This window comes from Vombatus ursinus, unplaced genomic scaffold (assembly GCF_900497805.2).
Source record: "Vombatus ursinus unplaced genomic scaffold, bare-nosed wombat genome assembly UNPS02014797.1, whole genome shotgun sequence".
NCBI classification, from domain to species: Eukaryota; Metazoa; Chordata; class Mammalia; order Diprotodontia; family Vombatidae; genus Vombatus; species Vombatus ursinus.
Genome location: NW_020954575.1, coordinates 15,036,362 through 15,060,135, shown reverse-complemented (window position 1 = coordinate 15,060,135; position 23,774 = coordinate 15,036,362). Strand labels below are relative to the sequence as shown.

The 23,774-nt window shown below is 42.7% G+C and overlaps 1 protein-coding gene across 2 annotated transcripts in view; it reads left to right on the top strand.

Annotated features, from left to right (window-relative positions):
- The window catches only part of MYCBPAP (MYCBP associated protein), a 34,856-nt gene that overhangs the window by 2,825 nt on the left and 8,257 nt on the right, over positions 1-23,774 (top strand). For both annotated transcript variants that reach the window (XM_027870480.1, XM_027870481.1), the window contains exons 2-13: positions 12,528-12,655; positions 13,232-13,388; positions 13,577-13,683; positions 14,327-14,510; positions 15,282-15,397; positions 19,080-19,221; positions 19,363-19,478; positions 19,596-19,708; positions 20,887-20,998; positions 21,842-22,031; positions 22,375-22,562; positions 23,448-23,594. In XM_027870480.1, the coding sequence (XP_027726281.1) occupies positions 12,528-12,655; positions 13,232-13,388; positions 13,577-13,683; positions 14,327-14,510; positions 15,282-15,397; positions 19,080-19,221; positions 19,363-19,478; positions 19,596-19,708; positions 20,887-20,998; positions 21,842-22,031; positions 22,375-22,562; positions 23,448-23,594 (1,700 nt within the window). The remainder of the gene's footprint in view (positions 1-12,527; positions 12,656-13,231; positions 13,389-13,576; positions 13,684-14,326; positions 14,511-15,281; positions 15,398-19,079; positions 19,222-19,362; positions 19,479-19,595; positions 19,709-20,886; positions 20,999-21,841; positions 22,032-22,374; positions 22,563-23,447; positions 23,595-23,774) is intronic.

The following is a 23,774-nucleotide window of genomic DNA, read 5'->3' as shown; positions in this document are numbered from 1 at the left end:
ATACAGCTGCCAGAATAATATTCATAATGCATAAACCTGTCCATGATAGTTTCCTTCTCTAAAATATCCAGTGAGAACATATTCTCTAAAATAGAAAATACTTCATTGCCCACATGATATTATCCAGGCTCCTTAGCTTGGCATTGAAGTCACTCTACAGTCTAGTTCCAACTTACTTTTCTAGGTTTATCTCACTCAGTCCCGTTTATTTGCTCTGTGAGTCAGCCAAACAGGACTCCTCATCATTGTCCTTGTTAACACATCCTCATCATTGATAGCATTTCTATAGCAACTATTATGTTCCAGGTACTGTGGTAAGTGTTTTTTCGAAAATTTTTCTATTTTATCCTTACAACAACCCTGGGAGGCAGGTACTTATTATTATCATCTCCATTTTACATTTGAGAAAACTCAGGCAATCAGAGGTTAAGTTACTTGCCCAAGATCACACAGCTATTAAGTGTCTGAAGTCACATTTGAATTCAGGTCTTCCTGACTCCAGGCCTAGCACTCTATTCACTGTACCACCTAGCTGCCTCATTTTTTGCCTTTGTATGAGTCAGCTTCATTTTCTAGAATTCACTCTCTCTACACATTGACTTTCCAAATTCCTTAATCTTCCTTCAAGGTTCATCTTGACTTTCTTTGTGGAGTCTTCTCTTGAGCCACTTGGCTAAGAGATGTTTTCTTCCTGGTCATAGCATCAGCTAGGTGGTCTTGGGAGAGATTGCTAGGACTGGAATCAGGAAGACCTGAGTTTCAATCAAGACCACTGTCTGCCTCAGTTTCCTTCTCGGTAAAAATTGGGATAATAATAGCCCCTACCTTAAGGTTGTTGTATCAAATGAGATAATAATTATAAAAGCACTTAGCACAGGACCTGTTACATAGTATGCAAAATATAACTGTTACCTGTCATTATCATTATTATTTCCTCCTCCCCATTCAGATGTTCTGGGGACATATTCTTTGATCTCTCCTTGGCCCCATCGCTTCCTGCCTTGTACTAAACTTGTCAGGCTACATGTTATTCTTCTTCCCTTCTACTCAAGCAGAACATAAATCCTTTGTTTTTTTTTCCTATGCCTTGCATTTAGTAGGCCCATAATATGTTTAATTTGTTGGACGAGTATTGAAATGGATCTCAGTGGGCCTGGGTTCTAGGTCTGGCTTTGTCAACAGCTAGCTGAGTGATCTTTGGCAAGCCACTTTTCCCTTTCTGTGCCTCATTTTCCTTTTTTTGGTGAGGTGATTGGGGTTAAGTGATTTGCCCAGGGTCACACAGCTAGTAAGTGTTATGTGTCTGAGGTTGGATTTGAACTCAGGTCCTCTTGACTCTGAGGCCAGAGCTCTAACCACTGCTCCACCTAGCTGCCCCCCTCAGTTTCCTTCTTAACAAAATGAAAAGTTTTCTCTTAAAGTTACTGTGTATCTATGTTTTACAGGCTACTTTATACATATATGTTGTCTCCCCTCTTAGAATGTAAGTTCCTTGAAGCCAGGGACTGTTTGGATTTTGTCTTTGAATGTCTGGTGCCTTGCATAAGTATATAAGTTAAGTACTTATTGATTGATTGACTGACTAGTTGACTTTTTTTTTTTTTGCTTTTTGGTGAGGCAGTCAGGGTTAAGTGACTTGCCCAGGGTCATTTGAACTCAGGTTGTCCTGACTCCAAGGCTAGAGCTCTATCTACTGCACCACCTAGCTGCCCCCTCTAGTTGACTTTTAAGATCTCCTCTAGCTCTGACTCTGTATGTCTGAGGTAGAAGCATTGAAGTGTCTTCTCTCCTACTATCTTTTGGGTTTTGAAAGATGATGAGGATTTAGTTGGGTGGAAGGAAAAGGACCAAACTTTCCAAATTAGTAATAATGGCAAAACAGCTAGGTGACACAGCGGATAGAGTGCCAGGCCTGGAGTCAGGAAGACTCCTCTCTCTGAGTTCAAATGTGGCCTCAGACACTTCCTAGCTGTGTGACCCTGGGCAAGTCACTGAACTCTGTTTGCCTCAGTTTCCTCATCTGTAAAATGAGCTGGAAAAGGAAATAGCAAAGACCACTCCAGTATCTTTGCCAAGAAAACCCCAAAAGGGTTTTTTGAAGTCACAAGGAGTCAGACAGGACTGAAATGACTAAACAACAACAAAATAGCAAAGCATGTATTCATGCCGCAAATATTTATATAAATTCTTACCATATGTAACCATTGTGCTAGATATTAGGTATACAATGATATAGAGATATGTAGTTATAGAAAATATATAGATAACATATATAGAATATATACAATAGATAATATACACATTATAATTTCTAATTAAGTTATTTTATAGCATACAATGTCATATAATTATACATTATAATTTAAAAGATACATTATTATATGTGTATTATATTCATTATATATCTGTATGTGTGTGTATACATATTATATATTATACAACCAAACATAAAAATATATCTTCTATATAAAATATTATTTAATATATTAAAAAAACAAACCAAGCCAAGAACCTTTCTTTGGCAGTCAGTCTGTAGTTTCCATTTCCACCATTTTTCTGAAGTGGTTTTTTCATAGGCTCCTGCTGACCAAGTCCTAGTCATCAGATCCAAGGCACTTTCTCATCTCTTATACTTCTTCACACCTTTTGACACTACAGTTTTCTTGAATTCCCACCTCCCTTGGGTTTCCTGATACTGGACCATCATGATTTTCCTCTCTAACCAGTCCTGTTTCTTTTTCTGGCTCTTCCCAGCCCCTAAATGTAGTCATCTCTCAAGGTTCCATCTTTAAAACTCTTCTGGCTATATACATTCTTGCCCTGGAAGATCATCTATTCCCACATCATCACAACCATTACTTCTAAGTGAATGATTCCTAAATCTATCTCCAGCACTAACTCTTTTCCTTGGCTCCCATCCCATATTTCCAAATTCCTGTTAAATATACTTCTGTGTATATACTACTGGTAGCTCAAGCTCAGAAGGTTCAAGCCTAAACTCATCCCCCCTCCCCCACAAATCTCCCCTTCCTGATTTGTCTGTTTCTATTAATGGCACCATTGATTTCCCACTCAAGTTAAAAAAATCATAGTCATCCTGAACTACTGTTTTTCCCTTAGCTCCCATACCCAGTTAGTTGCTAAATCTTATTCAACTCCAGAATAGCTATTAGATCCCATATCTCATGTTCCAGTCCCACTGTTACCCCACCCCTTTTCAGGCCCATTTTACCTCTCACCTGGAAAACTACTGCCTCCTAATTCTTTTCCCTAAATCTAGTCTCTTATCCCTGCTCTCCCATCCTATGTATCTTATGTACAACTGCCGTGTTAATTTGATCCCCCAACCTTTGATGGTTAATTTGATCATAGGATTTGATCCATTAAATTGATCATTAATTTGATCATAGGATTATAAATTTAGAGCTGGAAGGAACCTTAGAGGCCATTTAGTCCAATCCCCTCGTTTTGCAGATCAGGAAACTTGAGATACAGAGAAACAACTTGTCCAGGGTCACCCACCTAATGCATGTCTTAAGTGGATTTTGAGCCTGGCTAGGTCTTCCCATTCTAGCCACTATACCAGGCACTTTACTGCTTAAAAACCTTTAGTAGTTACTCTTTACTGACAGAAGAAAATCCAATTTTCTTATCCCGGTATTTAAGACCCTCTATGACTTAACCCCAACCATTTTTTTCAGATTCTTCACTCATTGTATCCTGTGCTTCATCCAAAATGGACCACTCACTGTCTGTCCTTATATGTGCCTTCTACTTCTCTACTTACCTTTCCCTACAATGCCCCTCTGCCCCATCCCCCCATCTTTGAAAAAAAAATTGATGATTTTTGTTTATTAAAGCAATCCTTTTTCGAAATTGTCTCCCCTAGAAGACTCCTTCTTTGTAGTTAAGAAAGCAAATTTTGAAAACTATGATAGACATGTTTGTCAATGTATTCAGTCAACAAGCATTAATTAGACACTTAATTAGCAGGCACTTAATAAAGTGCCGTACTATGTATTCCTACTATCATCTATAATATTTCCACTGGAGAGGAGGAAGCTGTGTTTTATCTTCACTCCTTGGGAACCAATATTGGTTGCTGCAATTCATTTGAGTTTAGCTTCCCTTTAGGGGTCTTTTCCCCAGTGTCATTGTGGTCACTCTGTTTATTTGACTCTTGGTTTGGCTTTCTTCATTCTTCATCAATTCATACAAGTCTTTACATGTTTCTCTGAATTCCCCATATTTATTATTTTTTAAAAAATATTTATATCTTTTGTTTGTATATCATCTTCATTTCCAACTATATCCTTTCACTTTCAACTCCCCGTGGAGTCCTCCTTTTTAATAAAGAGACAAAATAAAAAATGAAAGAAAAGCCAGCTCAGTAAAACCAAGGAACACATAAACCTTTTCTCACTTCATTTTATTCAGATACTACAGTCTGTTCAGTCTTTTTCAGTCAGTGGGCACCCACTTTGTTTCCAGTTTTTTGCAATCACAAAACAGGATGCTCTGACTATTTTGGTGACCAGGGCACCTTTCTGTCTTTGACCCTCTGGGCATACGTGGGCAGTTGGGGGATCACTAAGTTAAAAGGTATAAATCTGCCCTGCCCTTCCCTCTTCCCCTATCCCCATTTTTCCTGCAGAAACATTCCATGCATGTGAAAGCCCAGCTCAGGTACCACCGTTTTCCTTTACCTGTATCCCCCAACTGGAAGTAATGGTTTCTGCTTCTGGCGCTAAAGAAGGATGAGGAGGAATCCCAGCATTTGGAGGCAAATTCAGTTGGGGGGCAAGGGAAAGACCCCCACACCTCGAGCTTGGAACGTCTCTCGCTGTGGCCAGGCGGCAGACAGTGCTGTCTCGGTTGAGTGACAGCCCTACAGGGAGGGAAATAGGCCCCGGAGAAGGGCAGCGATGATTTTGGGATCCTTGGAGGGATGGATCGATCTAGGGCCAAGCTCAGGGGCCAGGAGAGTTTGGTGGGGGCAAGAGGGAACACGCATTTGGGCAGTGGGAGGACCGTCCCCCTTTCTCAGTGGCCAGTGTGACTGCCACAGGGTTCGAGGACCGTGCCCTTTTCCGGAGCTCAAGGGCCGGGCACTGGACTGGCTGCATCTGTGGACACCGGCAATATCCCCCCCCCCCCCCCCCCCCCCCCCCCCCCCCCCGTTGTTTTGTTGTGGTTTGTTTATTTGTTTGTTTGTAGGGGCCTCATTTTCCCCTTTCTCCCTCCCCCTCCAGTAGAACGTAAAGTTCTGCAGAATAAATTTCAAATGTTTATCCATGTTTACTACACCATCTTCACCTCTTCCACCCCCTTAGTAAGTCTATGTTAAGTGAATAGCAAATATAGGTGTGTATGTGTATGTATATGTGTATATATGTGTGTATATACATATATACTATGCAAAGCAAGTGGGAACACCGTGCCCATTTAAATTGAATTAATATTTATCAAGGTCCTACTCTATGCAAAATACTGCTAGGTTTGTGGGGGGAGGGTCCCCTGCCTTCACTGAGTTTATAGTTTAGTTCCAGGAAGACACATACACAAGTAATTAGGGGATAAGTGATAGGGACTGACCTGCGATTTCATTGGTACAAGTAAGAAAACTCCTTCAATGCAGGTGGCACCTTTTCTGCAATTTTTGGTGTTAGATGATTGCTTACAGCATCAAAAACGTCCATTCAGATTCCCAGTACTTTTTTCTTCCTGTTCTTATCTTTTCTCCAAAAGCTGTTCCTTCTGACTACCCAGTTTCTGTCAAGGGCACCACCACTAACCTAGACAGAACTGCTTCAAACCTCAGAGTTTCCAACTTGGACTCTAAAGAATTTTCCTCACTGTGCTCATCCCAGAAGTTGTCAATATGTGTCAGATTCCCCTTGTGAGCTCTCTCATCTGTCCCCTGCTTTCTGTCCCCTCTGCAGCCTTCCTAGTCCAGGTCCTCATCACCACCTGCCTAGACCATTGCAGAAACTGACAACTGCGCTCTTTGCATCTCATCTCTTGCCTCCTCTAATCCAGCCTTGACACTGCTCATGTTCCTGTCATTCCTCTGCTCACACCGTGAAGTTTCTCCCTGCCACCTACCAAATAAAATGGAAATGACTCAGTCTGATGTTCAAAGCCCTACACAATCTGGGCCTATTTCTTACCTTTAGCAATGTCTTGGACCCTTCCTGGTGGTCCAGCCATGTCCTGATCAGTGTGAACAATGAATCTGGAAGTCCCACAGGATTCAGATTTGCACTGCATATTTTGATTAGACTAGAACCAATTGCCAAACTTCACATTTTTGTCATTTCAGACAGTGTGAATTCAAATACATTCAACTACCTCACAGAATTCCTTTTTTTCATACTAATTGGAACTTAGCTATCCTGTACATTACACAGTCCAACCAAACCGGCCTGCAGCCTTCCTTTCCATCTCTGCCCATTGAATTCCTATCCTTTTTTCAAGACTGAGCTCAAGATCTACTTCCACGAAGCCTTCCCAGATCCCCCAAAATAGAGAAGATCCTTCCTTTGTCACACCTTGCAGAGAACTTGGACCTCCTCTGATTTTAGCAGTTATTTTCCCATGTGTCATATCTTCCATGGTAGGTGGTAAGCCCTCCAAGGGTAGAAAGCGTGTTTTATTCTTCTAGATCTTTGTATTTCCTCTAAAACCTGACATAGCGCCTGCCATGATTTCTACACTTAATAATAAGATATTAAACAATTGTTCCTATTTATAGTAATAAAGTATTTGTATTTTTTGGTCATATCTCACATAGTCACATACATTGTCATATTTGATTCTTTCAACAGCCTTTGAGGTAGTCAGGGAAGAGATTATTATCCCCATTTTACAGATGGAACTGAAATGATTTGCTAATAGTCACAGAGCCAATAAGTGGGAAAGCCAGGACCTTTTTAAATCGATGAGTTGATGCTGGAGGCCTGCAAACTCATAGCCTACAAAATTGCCCAGTTCAGCCTGAAGCAGATTAAAGTGTAATTGGGAAATGTTTCACAAAATATGTAAAAATACAATACAACATTTGTTGTCATTGTTTAGTCATATCTGATTCTACATGACCCCATGGTCATTATATCCATGAGGTTTTCTTGGCAAAGATACTGGAGTGGTTTGCCATTTCCTTCTCCAGTGTGTCCCCATTTTATAGATGAGGAACTCAGGTAAATAGGGGTTAAGTGACCAGTCCAGGGTCTCAAGGCTTATTTGAACTCAGGTCTTCCTAACTCCAGGCCTAGTGCTCTATCCACTGCATCATCTAGCTGCCCCACAGTACAACATAGGTAATGTTAATTAGATTGTGAACTTGAGGGAGTATCATTTGCCACTTTTCTTACTCCCAGAGCTTAGCACAGTGCCTTGCACATAGTAGGTGCTTAATAAATGTTTCTTGACTGACTGACTGGTTTTCTAAGTCATTATGTGGCCTACAAGGATCCATTTCTATTTGGTTTTATCACCATTGCTCTACATTATACTGCTTTGCTAAATCAATGCTTTTTTTAAAAAAAAATGAGATTGTGCATTTATCCCTATGAATTCAATTCAACGAGCATTTATTTATTTGTTACTGAGGAAATGGACTGTGTCCAAAATAAGCACAGACTGTGAAATTACTTGGTATGTAGTGAAGGACCATCACCGTCTTTATGGAGACATATTAATCCCTCTCTCAATCACCTACTCATTGGCATTGCTCTATTGGTTAAAATGCCAGGAATTTATACTTTAAACTGGACACATTCCCCTCCCTCCACTACACCAACTGTATTGTTTTGGGAAAATGTAAAATAAATTTTTTTGAAGGAAAAAAGGAGAAATGTTTCAGGTTTATATTATCTGCTTCCTCAGTTTTTAAACTTGTTCTGACTTCCTCTTGCTACTCAGCATGCTCTGGTCTCCTTCCTCCATTGCCCAGTTTGTACACGCTCAGAGAATGTGAAATGTTTATATTAGTGAAGCCAAATGCAATTTAGTAGAAAAATCAACCACAAATAGAAATGGCTTTTTGATGATCTGCACAGCTATTTTCATCACCACTGAGAAGCAGTGTTTCATAGTATATAAAGACAGGCAGCTGGCCTTGAAGCCAAGATCAGGGTTCCAGTGCTGCCTCTGACATATATGGGCTGTGTGACCCTGGGCAACTCACCTAAGATCTCAGTACTCTAGGCGGCTCTCTAAAACTCTGAGATGTAGAGAAGGTGCTGACTTGCAGTGGTAGAGAGTTTTTTCATCTAGGAATCTTAGATTGGTTGGTTGGTGGTTGTCCTTCCTTCTTCAAGAGGACCAAAATGACATCACTGTGTTGGGGTCAAAGTACAGTGGCTGATCAGACCAATATGAGCTTGAAAGACTCTACCACAGATCAGGCACAAATGGTCCATATGAACATTTGGAGTAGGACATCTCACTTTTCTTTTGAGCTACTGCAATTCTGCTTTGCTCATACAGCACAGCTCCCTCTTTGATTCGGGTGCACCATGCTCGGCCAACCTGAGCCATTGTCTCCCATGTTTCACAACTGATTCCAGAATTCTTCAGAGGGATCTGGAGAATGTCTTTGTATCACTTCTTCTGACTGCCGTGTAAATGCCTGCCTTGTGTGAGTTTTTCATAAAATAATAGTCTTTTAAGCAAATGTATTTTTGGCATTCAAACAACGTAGCCAGCCCATTGGATTAACCCTAAATCAATGAAGTGATAGATCCCATTTCTTTCTTACCTGTGCTTTTCTTACCTTAGCACGTTTTTGACCTGTATTCTGCTCTTTTTCTTTCTTTCTGGACGGTCTGTGTGGGGGAGTTAGTCATGTAATAAACCTTTAAACCTATCTATATGTATTATAAATACATATGTATATGTGTATGTGTATATGTGTATATATAGTTGTTTATTCTTTTTTCAGTCTTATCTGATGCTTCATGACCTCTTTTGGGGTTTTCTTTACAAAGATGCTGAAGTGGTTTGCCATTTCCTTCTCCAACTTATTTAACACATGAGGAAACTAATGCAAAGAGGGTTAAGTGACTTGCCCAGGATCACACAGCTAGGAAGTTTCTGAGGCCGGATTTGAACTCAGGAAAATGAGCCTTCCTGACTTGAGGCCAGACACTGTATCCGCTGAACTACCTAGCTACCCTCTATCTATCTAGCTAGCCAGCTCTCTCTCTCTCTCTCTCTCTCTCTCTCTCTCTCTCTCTCTCTCTCCATATATATATATATGTATATATATATGGAGAGAGAGATATATATAATTTTATTAATGCTTTTTTACATCACTCTCACTTCTTAATGACTTCCCACCCTTAGTAGAACCCTTTTTTGTACCAAAGAAGTAGAGTCTACATATTGTCTTTGTCTGACAAATGCATGCTGCATTCTGCACCTGTAGGAGTTAAGACTTAGCTCACAATCTTTTGAAGTTGCTATTGGTCAATCAATCTGTTAGAATTCTGTGTCTTTCCATGTTGATTTCCTTCACATTATTGTGTGAATCGTTTTCTTAATTCTGCTTATTTTATTATGCACAAGTCCATACAAGTATCCTCAAGTTTCCTTCAATTCTTCATATCTTATTTTGTACTATAACATCCCATTACATTTATATATTGGGGGCAGGTAGGTGACACAGTGAATAGAGTGCTGGTCCTGGAGTCAGGAAGACCTGAGTTCAAATGGGGCCTTAGACACTTTCTAGCTGTGTGACCCTGGGTAAGTCACTGAACCCTGTTTACTTCAGTTTTCTCATCTGTCAAATGAGCTGGAGAAGGAAGTGGCAAACCACTCCATTATCTTTGCCAAGAAAATCCTAGATGGGGTCACAGAGTCAGAAAAAACTGAAATGACTGATCAACAACAATATTTATATATTAATATTACAACAGATTTATTAAGCACCTACTGTGTGTAAGCCTCTATTCTGGAAGGCATTAGGGATGCAAGGACAAAATAAAAAATAATCCCTATGCTTCATTCCTTTATTCTTTGCTAGGCTGTTTTTCCTACCATACTGCAGAAACCTCTGTTTTCTGAAAGCTCATTCTACCCTTGGACTTCACATACTGGAAGTAACCTCCACACCCATAGCCTCTTTCTCTGATTGGCTGGTCCCTCCCAGAAACTACATTTTAAAGGAGGATGCTCAGGCCAGCTATATCTTCATTCCTCTCCCAATTACACTCCTAACTCTCTGGACTTTTTCTTCCAGGCCCTCTCTCAACCCTCATCTCTTCCTCCTCACCTTGTCTCTCCCTTCCTCTATTCTTTCAGTTTCCTTTTGTATGTTGTCTTCCCCCATTAGAGTATAAGCTTTTTGAGGGAAGGGACTGTCTTTATTTCTGCTTGTATTGGTTTTCTCAGCAGGTGGCACAGTGCCTGACACATGGTAAATACTTACTAAATGCTTGTTGATTTGACTTGGCCTACCCTCAAGGAGCTTATATTCTACTCAATTTCATCCTATTGTCACTACATTTTGGGAGCCAGTTTTGTCATCCAGAGTATTAACCATCTCTCCTCACTTCATGTCATATGCTCGTTGAATAAACATGCCCTCTATGTCTTCATTCAACTTATTGGTAAAAAAGTTGGAAAGAATACATGTATTTTTCTCTCTGTGGTACATGAGTTAACACTTCTGTCTGGGCATGCATCTCCTTCTCCCTCCATTTTTAGTTTTAAACTCTCTTGATTATATCAGCAAGAGTCTGGGCAAATAGCTTTCTTCCTAGTGCTCACCCAGACACAATATGGATTTGACCAAGTTCAGAAAGGCGCAATTGAAGGTCCTTGAGCAGGAGAGAAATATATTTAGAGTTGTACATTAAGAAAAATAGGCAATAGTTTGTAGAATTGATATGAGAGAAACTAGAGGCAGAGAAACCATTGCCATAGTCTGCTTCTGTTTGTCCTTCCTTCTCAAAGAGGACCATGACATCAGGAAGGTGATACCATGACTTGCAAGAGAATTAGATTTAAGTGAGGGAGGGCTGTGTAAAATGACCAGCTTCACTTTCTCCTCCGGAGCCATCTAGCTCCAGTGGCCAGATATGGATCAGGACAACTGGAGATGGCCTCCACCATAATCTAGGCAAGATGACAATGAAGATATGAATAAGATTTGTGGTGACATTTATGTAGAAAGTGTTTTATATGCATTATTTCCTTTTATCCTAACTACAGCCCTGTGAAATAGGTGCTAACATTTTTCTTATTTTACAGATGAAGGACCCGAGACTCAAAGAGGCTGAGTTGTCCAAGATCATACAATTAATAAATGTTTGAGGCAAGATTCAAATGAGTCTTTTTGGTCCCAAGTCTAATGCTCTATCATCTCCAGCCCACCTCCTTTAGAAAGGGACAAACAGATTCAGGAGAAATTATGGATACAGAGTTTATAAGATTTGGGGACAGGATGCAGGGGGTGAAGGACAAGGAAGAACCAAAAATGACTCTGAGTTTGTGAACAGGGTTTAATTACTAGAAGAACTGTGTTGCCATTTACGGAAATGGAAGGTGAGAAGAAGAGCAGGTTTTGGAAGAAAAGTGATGAGTGCCGTTTTAGGCATTTTACTCTTTAGATTCCATCAGGGAGTACAAAGGGAGATTCTGGTACTTAGTTGGAGTCTGGAAAAGAGATCAAGGCTAGAGATAGGGTTTGGGAATCATCTGGATAGAGTCAATAATTAAAGTTATGGGAGTAGTCATAGAAAAAGAAGAGAAAAGGGTTGAGGGCAGAACCTTGGGGAGTTCCTATATCAAAAGAGTCAGGAAAAAGAGATAACAGAAGAGACAGAGAATATACTCCAGGGAAAGCCAGGATGGTTCTGTCTTAGAGAAACCAAAGTGGGAGTCTGGTTTGTAGCATCATATGTGGCATACGAGGCAGCTAGGGGGCACAGTGGATAGAGCACTGGTCTTGGAATCAGGAAGACTCATCTTCCTGAATTCAAAGCTGGCTCCAAACACTTACTAGCTGTGTGACCCTGGGCAAGTCACTGAAACCTGTTTGCTTCACTTTCCTCATCTGTCCAGTGAGCTGGAGAAGGAAATGGCCAACCACTCCAGTATCTTTGCCAAGAAAAAGGGGTCACGAAGAGTCCGACACGACTAAATAACAACCATAACATGCTATGATGAAGCCAAGAATTTCTAGGCACTCATCTCCTCCTCCCTTCCTTAGTTTTAAAGCCCCTTTTGACCAGATCAGCCAGTCTCTGGACAAACACTTGAGCTACAATCTGCCAGGCCATTGGACTTGACGATTAGGAAGTCATTGTTGACCCTTGAGAAAGCTAAATTATAGTGTGTGAGGAGTGAGTGGGTGATGGAGTGGAAAGAGGGAAGCTTCCCAAATTACACCAGGTAGGCTGCTGCTATTAACACATGGAGGGTTTGTCCTTTTCTCTACAGAGCCCAGTACAGTTCTCTCCTTTAGCACACCTGTATAAAAATGTTCGCAAACAAACAGACCGTCTCTTGCCTTCCAGACAAGAGGCGTACAAAGGCCCCTGAATTCATCACTCCTCCCATCCAGGAGGAACCTGAGCAAGTCAGCAATGTCCTGCAGGGAGATGATATCCTGGCTTTGGCCATTAAGCAGGAGGACTTAAAGAAGGTGGGGATCACAGTGGGTGAGCTTTTACTCTAGAGTCAGCATTAGTATCTCTTGTTGGCACTTTTTTCCATCCCCTGTGTGGTGGGTGGCTCTTTTAAAACTGACCCACGTCCACAGTCGTCCTTGGCCCACTCCTCATTGTGCATCTGTTGTTGTCATTGTCGTCATGGTGACTCATCTACCTTAAGGGAAAGACTGATTGCACACAGGCACTCAGCTTTTCGAATTCCAAAGGATCTCCTGAATTATGTATGTTGACATTTGAGATTCTTGTAAAACATTTCCTATGTAAGAAAAAAAATTGAAGTTGCATGTGATCCCATGTTATATCCATGTAGGAACTGTCTTCTGAGGCTCGAAATGCTAGAAAGAAACTCATTCATGTTTTCTACATCCCAGCAAGGGGCTGTAGAGGCCAGGCATCTGGGGTCCATCATTGTTATCTCCATTTCATAGATGGTCAATGCAGTCGATATTCCAGCCCTCAGTAGTTTCATTGAGGAGGAGGTAAGAGTAGCCAGTCTAGTGCATGTGTATATGTTCTTCTTCTTATCTTGTGCAATTTTGTTTCTTTAGCAACATATTCCCCGTCCTCCTGACTTAGAGGAGAAAACTGTTACCCATCAAGTTTTCATTCGAAAGCATAAAATCCAAAAGGCCAAGAAGGTGACACGTCACTTAGTAGCTCACCCTGCTGCTCCTGAAGCAGCCACAAAGCCCTTGGATTACTCTGGTAAGACCAGAATTTATCCCGCCTCCAAATGCATAGGCCATCCTTGAAAACAAACTGTCCTCCTCTCAGATAGCAGGGGCTCTTTTCAGCAATCTCATGGGTGATAAAGGTCCACGTAGAGATGTTCTTGGTGATGAGTAGTTTTCAACAGTTACAGGAATATTACCCCTCCTTTTCGCTTTTACCAGGGCCAGCAGAAGAAAGTTCTGATGGCAAAGAACAGATTCTCCCCCACAACATTTTGGGAACTCTCTATGACTTCAAGAGAATAGCGGTTGCCAGAGGAAATACTGAGGTATATCGGTAAAGAGCTGTGTAGATGTGGGAAATCACTAGAGGCTTTTTGTTTTCTGCCCCACCTCAGGCATTTTTAGGCTGAAATCACCTTGAAGTGCCATCTGTTTCAGTCTTATAGTCAGGGGCATACTGGAGCCAGCTTGAACTGGCTTGAGAGAGAGCCCGTAGTTAAATTGCTTAAGAGAGGGACCATTGTTAAATTTTCAGTAGCAAGCTTTTACACCTCAAAGCTATCAATCAGGGCTTGATTTATTATTTTGGTTGTCTAGACTTAAGAAATTGATGGAGAAAACTTTAATGGTGCATATTAAACTTGAAAGTGTCGAATATACATTCTTTCCCCTTTGGGGAATCTTTTGTTAAACATTTACCAGAACACCTCTGCTTATAGTGCCATATATCAGACAGATGCTCCAAATAAGGGCAGCAGTAACTCTGTTCTGTCATATAGGAAAAACTGACTGTTTCATTCTGTCATTACCTGTACAAGAAACCTAAAGATAAGTGTTCCCATGGAGGAGGCAAGTATTTTTAATGGATTGATCTATATGAAAATTCCTTCTGATCCTCAGAACATGTCCCATGTCCAAGGCAGTGGTGGGTGCAAGTAGGGGGACCCTTCTATCTCTTCCATTCTCTAGTTAGCTAAAATGATCCCAGATACTGCCGGTGTGGACAATGTCATCATTGCAGTACCAGAGGAGCCAAAGAAACAACCTAAAAAGGAGAAGGTAGACCTCTGGCTACCACCTTCTCAGCATAAATCTCTGAAGAACTGGAAACGCAATATGACTCTGAGGAAGAAGCAGCAAGAATGTCTAAGCAGTAAGTAGAGTCTAGGAGCTTTGAGTCTGAACCTGTGTACTACTGTGCCAGGCTGCTGTCCGGCTGTCAGGAAGGCAGCTGCAGGCTGGTGGAGAGGGCCCTGGTCTCTGCCTTTCACTAGCCATGCTGCCTTGGGCTAGGTGCTCAACTCCTCTGAGCCTCAGCTTGCTTATCTGTAGAAGGGGGATAATGACATTTATACCAGCTACCTTCCAGGGGGTTGTAATGACCAAGTGAGATGATGGGTCTAGAGCACTTTGTAAACCATAAAATGGGATATAATTACAAGCTATTATTATTATTGATGATGCTCATTGTGAGGTTGAGGTCATCCTCTCTTTTATCACCTGTCCAAATCCCTTGAGCCTGGGACTGGGTTGGTTACTTCTACTGCTGGGATCTGTCCAGGAGTGTGCTGGAGCCATTTCAGGCTTCATGCTTGTTAATTTTCAGTGTGACCATTTATACCTTGGAAATCTACAAATTGGTGCTTGATCTATTATCTTGTTAATGGTCTAGACTTAAGAAAATTATGGTGAAAATGTTAATAATGCAAGTTAAAATTAAAAGGTGTTTTCAGAGGGCCATTTTTTAAACATTTACCAGCACACCTGGATCTGTCTCTTTCATGAGTCTGATAAATGTACTAACTTGACTGCATAAAGTATTTACAGTCATTTGTTCTGACTATTATGGAGAGATAAAATGAGAGAGACTAATGGGGCTGGGCAGCTGTGGAAGAAGGGGTGACATGCCTTCATCTGTCAATAGAACATCTGAAGAAGCCAGTGAATGAGCTGCTGATGAATACAGGGGAGGGCTTCAGACGGGTACAGGAAGAAAGGAATCTGATTGAACGTTCCATTTCTATTTTATATTATGGGAAGGTAAGATGAAACATCCCCCACTTTTCATTCCTAATTTGCACAGTTCATTTTTTGGAGGAAAGAACATAGTTTGGACATTAGGGCAACTAATTTCATATGGTGGAGAAAAGCCTTGCTCCATTGCAAACCTTGGGAGTATCCAAAGGACCTCTTCTTAACAACAGCAATAATAAGCATTTATTAAGCACCTACCATAGGGCAGTTAGGTCGTGCAGTGGATAGAGCACCAGGCCTGGAGTCAGGAGGACCTGAGTTCAAATTTGACTTCAGGCACTTCCTAGCTGTGTAACCCTGGGCAAGTCACTTAACCCTATTTGCCTCATTTTCCTCAGCTGTCAAATGAGCTGGAGAAGGAACTGGCAAACCACTCCAGTATCTTTGCCAAGAAAATCCCAAAAAGGGTCAAGGAGAGTTGGACATGACTCAGTAACAAGCACCTACCATGTGTAAGCTGCTGCACTAGGTACTAGAGATACAAGGACCAAACCAAAAACAGACCCTGCCTTCAAGAAGCTTACATTCTGCTGGGGAAATACATTGTTTCCACAGATAAATTAGCACAAAGTAGTTTTAGGAGAGAGAGCGAGAAAGCACCATTAATTAGGAAGATCAAGAAAGGCTGAGTTGGTACCTGAGTTCAGGCCTGAGGGACGCTAAGGATTGGAAGAGGTGGAGGTGAAGAGGGAGTGCCTTCCAGGCATGGGGAGCAGCTTGTACAAATGCAGTAATGGTGGGAAATGGATATCAAGTTTGGAAACAGCAAGTAAGCCAATTTGGCTAGACTTTCAAATGTATAATGGAGAATAATGTGAAATAAGCTTAGAAAAGTAGTTTGAAGTTAGGCTGAGAAGGGACTTAAGTCCCAAACCAGAGAATTTGTTTTAATCTGTGGGTTATAAGGGACCACTGAAGCTTCTTGATCAGGGGAATGACAGAGACTTTCACTTTAGGAAGATGATTTTGGCAGCTGTTTGGAGGATGGATAAGACCAGGGAAAGAGTGGAAGAAGAGAAGCCAATTAGGAGGCAGCTACTATAGTCCAGTTGTGAGGTAATGAGTGGTTGTATGGGTAGAGACGAAGGGATAGAAAGGAGAGATATTGTGGATGTAGAATTGGTAAGCTTTAGCCAGTTGAAGAAGAAGGAAGAGTTGAAGTTGACTCTCTAAGACTGTGGTGCTCTCCCACAGAAAGTTTTTGGGGAAAGGCAGATTTAAGGGGGATCAGAATAATGAAGTTATCCATTTTGAACATTTTGATTTTAAGATGCCAATGGGACATCCAGGTAGAAGTATTCATAGGTCATTTTGGAGATATTAGACGAGAGTTTAGGAAAGCCATTGGGACTGGACATACCGATTTGGGTGTTGTCTCTACAGAGATAATTGAACCTAAAGGAGTGGATGAAATGACCCAAAGGGAGAGTGTAGAGAGAGAAGGGCCCAGTACAGAGCCTGGAGGGACCCTTGTGATTAAAGGGCAGGACATGGATGATGATCCAGTGAAGGAGACTGAACAGGAGTAGTTGGGTAGGTAGGATGAGAAAACTCTCATGAAAGCTGAGTGGGAGAGAGCCTCCAGGCAGAGGGGTAGTCAGAAGCATTGGAAGCTGCAAAGGAAGAGGTCCCCAAGGATGAGGACAGAAAAAGACCATTGGCTCTAGCAGTTGAGAGATCCTTGTGAAGCCCAGAGAGAGCAGTCTCAACGTGTTTTGGACTCAGAGGCCAGACTGTGAGGGTTTGAGAACAGAATGGGAGGTGAGGAAGATGAGACAACAAAGTAGAGGGCTTTTTTTTTTAGTTTAGCTCTCAAAGGGAGGAGAGATTTGGGACGATGACCTGAGGGGTTGGCAAAGTTAAGTAAAGATTTTTTAAGGACAGAGGAGACCTGGGCATGTTTGTCATCAGCAGAGAAGGAGCTCGTAGAAAAAGAGAGCCTAGAGATTTGAGAGAAGGGGGAATATTAGAAGTGTAAAGCTCCCAGAGGAAAGAGGATCGAGGGTACAAGGAGAAGCATTGGTTTCACCAAGGGTCGCAAAGAAGGAGGGGGTGGGGAATGATTTAGAGGACACTCATTGGTACTATTGAACCTTGAATTGGTACTAGAACTAGACCCTTTGGTGGCTAACTATTGTTCCTAGGTTGAACTCAAAACTCCCTAGCTTGGCATTTACAATTCTTTACAACCTGACTCCATATTACCTTTCTGGGCTCACTCCATATTATTTCCTTCCTCTCTACTTCCATCTCTTATATTCTCCAGCTTCCTTAACAGCTCTTATCAGACGTCATTGCTTCATTCCTTCCGATGCCCACTACCTGGTCCAATCCAGTAGTTCCCATGGGAAGCCTTTGCTGAGTCTCAGTGTTTAGTGTGCTATCTCTCCTTAAACAGTGATGTATGTCCTTATCTATTTATATATTGTATTCCCCCAGTACAGTTTACATTCTTTGAGGAAAACCAGGACTTTTTCAATTTATCTTTGAATCTCCAGTACTTAGCATATAGCTGTGCACACAGTAGGATCTTTTTAATAAATAGTTTTTCTGTTTATTAGGCACAGCTTAAAAAGGGGGTGGCGGAGCATTTGGGGAATTAAGTGGCTCAGGATATATTGCCATAACTTTAGAGGACATTTTCCATCCAAAAAAAGTAAGATTTTCTCCCTTTTCCAAGGATTCACCCCAGCAGGTCAGTGAGCTTCTGACATCCAGAAGGGGAAGGAAGCTAGTATTTATTAAGTGCCTGCTGTGTGCCAGGCCCGTTACTAAGCACTTTTCTAAGCATCCTTTCTCCTCTGTCTCTGCACAACACTTCCCAGTACTTAAAGATGTCAAGAAAAGCACATCCAAAGAAGTGACCTGCTAAGTGCTTTACAGATATCTCATCTGATAATAAAAACATGACTTTCTTACTAAAATGTAAGAATTCAAAAATATATAGTAGATGCTTAAATGCATGTTGAATTGATTTGGATTAATTAATGGGTATTGGGGTGATGGAGATGTCATTTAAAGTGGCCAAGGGGAGTATGTGAGATGATGGGGTCCCAAGTGATGCAAGACTTTGTATCATGAGAGAAGTCAGTTTCTATATCCTGAAAGCACAGAGTTGGATGCAGAATCTCAAATAGTCTTCAAAGAAGCTAGCAAATGTAAACGGTGGAGATGAGGAGGAAGGTCACTCCAGGCATGGTGGACAGCCTGTGCAAAGGCATGACAGGGGACAGCCAATAGCCAATTTGGTTGGAATGGAGGTAGTCCCCAAAGAGTACTCTTTTTGGGGGGGCTAGGCAGTGGGGTTAAGTGACTTGCCCAGGGTCACACAGCTAGTGAGTGTCAAGTGTCTGAGGTTGGATTTGAACTCAGGTCCTCCTAACTCCTGACTAGGGACGGTGCTCTATCCACTGCATTACCTTGCTGCCCCTACAGGTACTCTTTTGGATCCTGATAATTCTGTATCTGTCCTAAATAACAGATCTCTCTGTAGTCTCTGTAAAAGTTAGAATTCCTTATCCCAGGAGGAAAAGTATGAAAGATTTTTTCCTGTGACATCACAAGGGGTACTGTTTCATCAGAGAGAGGGTCTGTGTGCACCATATCAGATGTCCTTGACTTTCTGGGCTCCCCACATTGGTGCCATTATGAATTCGGGGGAGTCCAATCAATTCTCCTTATTTGTCAGGGCACTGAGGTCGACTGTAATTTCTGGAGCCAGCCTGAATATATTGGAGATGAACTAACAGGTCTGGTGACCCAGTGGCCTTGTTGCTACCGACAGCCGATCGTTCATGTAGGGAAGCCCCAGAGCATTCAGATGGAGTCAGGTAAGGAAAATTGGCTAACACCTTGTGAATGAAGTTTTCTTAGAGATTCTACAGGGATGCTCGAGCTCTTTAGGAAGGGAAGGTAGATGAAAAGAAACAGGCTGATCTTCATGTACTGAGTGAACATGGCTTATTCTCCAGGACTGCCATCCATGAGGAAGCCTGGGTTCCGTTTCACATGGGATAAGAGTCTCTTTTTGATTGACCGACGAAAGGAGCTCCGGTGCATCCTGAAGGAATTGGACTTCAACCAGCCGGTAATGCTCCTGGACCTTTTGTGCCCTTTTCAGTATGAATCTCCCGGTGGGATGCTTATGTCTTTTTAGAAAAGGTAAACACATTCCCCTTTCCTGTTTTTTCCTTTTTGAATTAAGGACATTGATGGCCTCGAAGTGGTTGGTAAAGGACATCCTTTTTCATCTGTCTCTGCACAACACTTCCCAGTCCTTAAAGATGTCAAAGAAAGTACATCTAAAGAAGCAACTCCGTGAGTTGGTTTTAATGTCAGGGAAGAGTGCATGATGTCCATCGTGGGACATCATTTCATGTAGTCCTTGTGTGCATTCCAGTGTTATAGTCCCTTTTGGCATTTGTGTTTGTGTTGAGGGCCAGCCTACCCTACTAACTCTTTCTAGTAGCGATCTCTTCTTAGATTTACCCTTTTCAGGTTTCTCTTTCAGCCGTCCTTCTCACCCTATTCTATTCTGCAAGATGATTTTCTTGAACATTCTTACACTAGTCATGATGGATAATTATCAAATCGCGTTCTGCATATCATCAATGATCCTATAGTTTAAGGACCTGGCAATTTTGGGATTTTCCTTTGTTTGGCTTTTCAAGCCTTTCGCAACCTGGCCCCTTCCTGCCTTTGCAGTCTTCTTACATTTCACTCCCCTCCTTGTACTCTGTGATCTAGCAGCACAGGCCTTTTTCACCAAACACTCCATCTCCTGACCCAGTGGCCTTTTCACTTACTGTCTCCCATGTCTAGAATGCGTATTTTCTTGACCTTGGCCTCAGTGTCCCTGACCTTCTTCAAGACTCAGCTCCAATCCCACCTCCTGCAGGAAGCTTTTCCTGGTCATCCCCCACTGCTAGTACCTCCTCACTGATTACACTGCATAGATATTATGTAGACAGAATTATTTGCATGTAGTTTCTCCCATTGGAATGGGAGCTCCATGAGGGCAGGGAGTATGTTTTTACCTCTCTTTGTCTCACAATAGCTAGCATTTATACAGTGCTTTAAGGCTGTTGAAACCTTTACAATCACTATTGCATTATTGCATTTTATCTTCATAATAACCCTGGCAGGAGGTAGGTGCTATTATTATCCTCATTTTCCAAATGAGGCAGCTGGGGCAGGCAAAGGTTAAGTGGCAGCTAGGGAGTATCTTGAGGCTTGATTTGAACTCAGGACTTCCTGATTCCAATCCAGTGGTCTGTCCATTGCACCACCTAGCTATCACCAGTATTTAGCAATGGGACCCGGGCCCATAGCAGGCACTCGATAAATTTGTGTTGGTGATGAGGATGCTATGTCGTGAGTATCTCCCATCTCATCCAGTTTCATCCTGATCTGAATGCCCCGGCTGCCCTTTCTCTCAGTTTTTTGGAAGAACATCAGCCCCCTTAAGGACAACATGTCATTGGTTTGTCTTCCAGGGATCCCTTAGCTGACTATCCTGATGTCGTTCCCATGCCTTTTCTTGGCCCTTCTTTGCTCTTCTGTGGAAAACCAGCATGCTGGATCGACAGTAACCTACCACCAGGGAAGGTAAACCTCATATACCTCCGTGTACCTTTAAACCCAAACTGAGTCTTTCACCATAGCCTCGCCCAGGGGAGAGGGTTGGGGACTTTGACAAAATCACAAGGAGATCGTAACGTCCTGTTTTAGTTTAGTCTGACCACATTTTCAGTCTCAATCCAAAAGTGACAACAGGACTAACCTGAACAAGAATGAAGTCAGAAGACTGTACTCTGGTCCTTAGAATCATAGCTTTAAGTCTGGAAGGGAACTTGGAGGTTATCCAGTCCAATCCGTTCATTTTCCAGATGAGGAAATCAAGAAGCAGAGAGGCTAAGTGATTTGTTTAAGGCCCCGCAGATAGTAATCGACAGAGCAGAGATTCCAACCCAGGTCTTTGGACTCCAACCCCAGTGCTCTTTCCAATATCACCTCCCACCTCCTGCCCTTCTTACCTGCTGCTTTACCTCCAAACAAGCATATAAGTCAACCCTCCCTAAATAGGTATCTCTTTGGGGAAAAAGATTTCATAATATCCTCCGGGAGCTAAAGAACCTTCCCTGGTGGGAAGTTGTCATCAGCACTAACTTCAGGGCTCCCTGCTACCGTGTAGAATCTATTTTGTCTCTTCTTGTCAGTGACGACTCTTGGGGCAGTCACCATTAGGATTTCATTTTCACAGTCCCCACCGCTCCATTTGAGAGTAGAGTCCTCCACTGGTGGGGCAGACTGACTTTCCTTTCTTCATGTCCACAGGGGCAGATCAGCATCATTGTCCCCCTTCTCTCCAAAAGTGGCAGACTAGCATCACTGTCCCCCTTCTCTCCCATAGAGACAGATCAGCATCACTGTCCCTTTTCTCTCCCATAGAGGCAAATTGGCATCGCCGTTCGTTTGACCTTTGAGACCATGGAAGGGGAGAGAACATCTTCTGTCCTGACAGTCGTAAACAACGGCACTGCCGCTGTTTGGTACGACTGGAGGCGGCTCCAAGAGCCTGACACCTTTGAGGAATTTAAGGAGAGCAAACGGCAGCGGTTTTACTTCAACACCAAGGAGGGTATGTGAGAGAAAATGACCTTGGCCTTCCTGACCCGGACGGGTACTAACCTCAGGCACATTCCTGAAAGAAACCAAGGTGTAATCATTGCCCAGCTTCCCTGAATCTGATGTCCCTGTCCCTCCCTAAGCCTTGTTTGAGAGAGAATCTGCAGGAATGGAGACCAGATGAAAGCAGACTCGGTATGGGGAGACCAGGCTTGAATCTTGAAGTGAGATGGCCCCTTCCTGCCACACATACACACACCTCCGAGATGTGGAGGGGGGTGCTAGATGTTGGGATACAGCTTCTGGGCTCAGCTCATCTGGACTTTGGGGAGACTTGGAGTCCCTATCCTGTTCAGGTGTGATTCTTCCTGGCGAAACGAAGGAGTATATCTTCTTCTTCAAGTCTTCAAACTCAGGAATCTTCAGGGAGAGCTGGGAGTTTGGAACCCACCCAAAGCTGTTAGGGGGAGCTTTGCTGCAGGTCACTCTGCGGGCCGTTGCCCTGAGCCAAGACGTTTTGAAGGAAGAAAGAAAGTCACTGGAGGTAACGGACCTGGGAGTTTGGTGGCTGCAGAGGTTGGATAGATTACCCTCATGTCCTTCCTGGAGGGTGTTCATGGTGATCCTATTACCCCTAGCCCATAGGGGTGATTTACCGATCTTCACAAACAAGCAGCAACTTTCATGTAACAGAAAATTCCTTTTGCCCAAGGTCACAAGGTCGTAAGTGTCAGCAGAGGGGTTTGAACTCAGGTCCTTCAGTCCCAGGGCCAGGGCTCTTTCTTTGTACTGCTGGACAAAGGATGTTTTTCAGCCTTAACATGTCAAGTATTATAGCCTATTAGACTCTGAAGGAAGTGAGGCTGGGCTTGAAAGAATCAGAAAAAAACAAACAATTGAATTACCATGGAAGATATTAACTATGATGCTCTTGCCATACTGGGTCTCCTGACATGCATGGTATTGGGCACGTTATTTCTAACTGGTTGGTGGAAAGGACTGAGGAATGTTCACCAATCTCTTCCCAAGTCTGCAGATTTTAATTAGCCTCCCTCTCCTACGCATTGGGAACTCTCAGTGAAGGTGATGGCCATGTGTATCAGCAGGGAGAATAGCATGTCTCTCCTGTAATAAAAGCTAGCATTCAGATGGTGCTTTAAGATTTTTTAGATTTTTGTTTTGCCTTAAGGTTTACAAAGCATTTTCCATGTGTTATCTTCTTTGAGCTCTACTTTTCAGGGCTGCTTGGGAATACCTAATAGATTTTGCACCCAGCTGTGGGAGACTGTGGAGGGAAGGGACAAGGTTGTGTTAGTGGGGATTTTTCCTCCACCAAGCATCTGCCCTCACGCGGTTTGTGAAAGGTCTGGAAGACAGATAGACAAGTGGCAGAAGCCTGAGTGCTAGTGCTCCTCCTTCCTTTCTTCAGGCTAAAATCACTTCCCAAGAAGCTGTCACCATCGTGGAGGACTTGCTGAATGAGCTGCTGAAAGGGATCTGGCCCCCAGAGCGAGCTGCATCCCCAGTGGATGCCTACCTCACTGAGGAAGATCTGTTCTGCTACAGGAACCCTCAGGTATGGGGCCTACCCTGCAGCCAGGCCAGGTGTAAGTGCTAGGGAGACGGCAAGGCAGCAGGGATGCCCGGTGAGTCAACGGGGAGTTGTGGATGGGTCCGACTCTGGCTCCTGAGCTCTGACCCTTTCTCTCGTGTGTGTGTGTGTGTGTGTGTGTGTGTGTGTGTGTGTGTGTGTGTG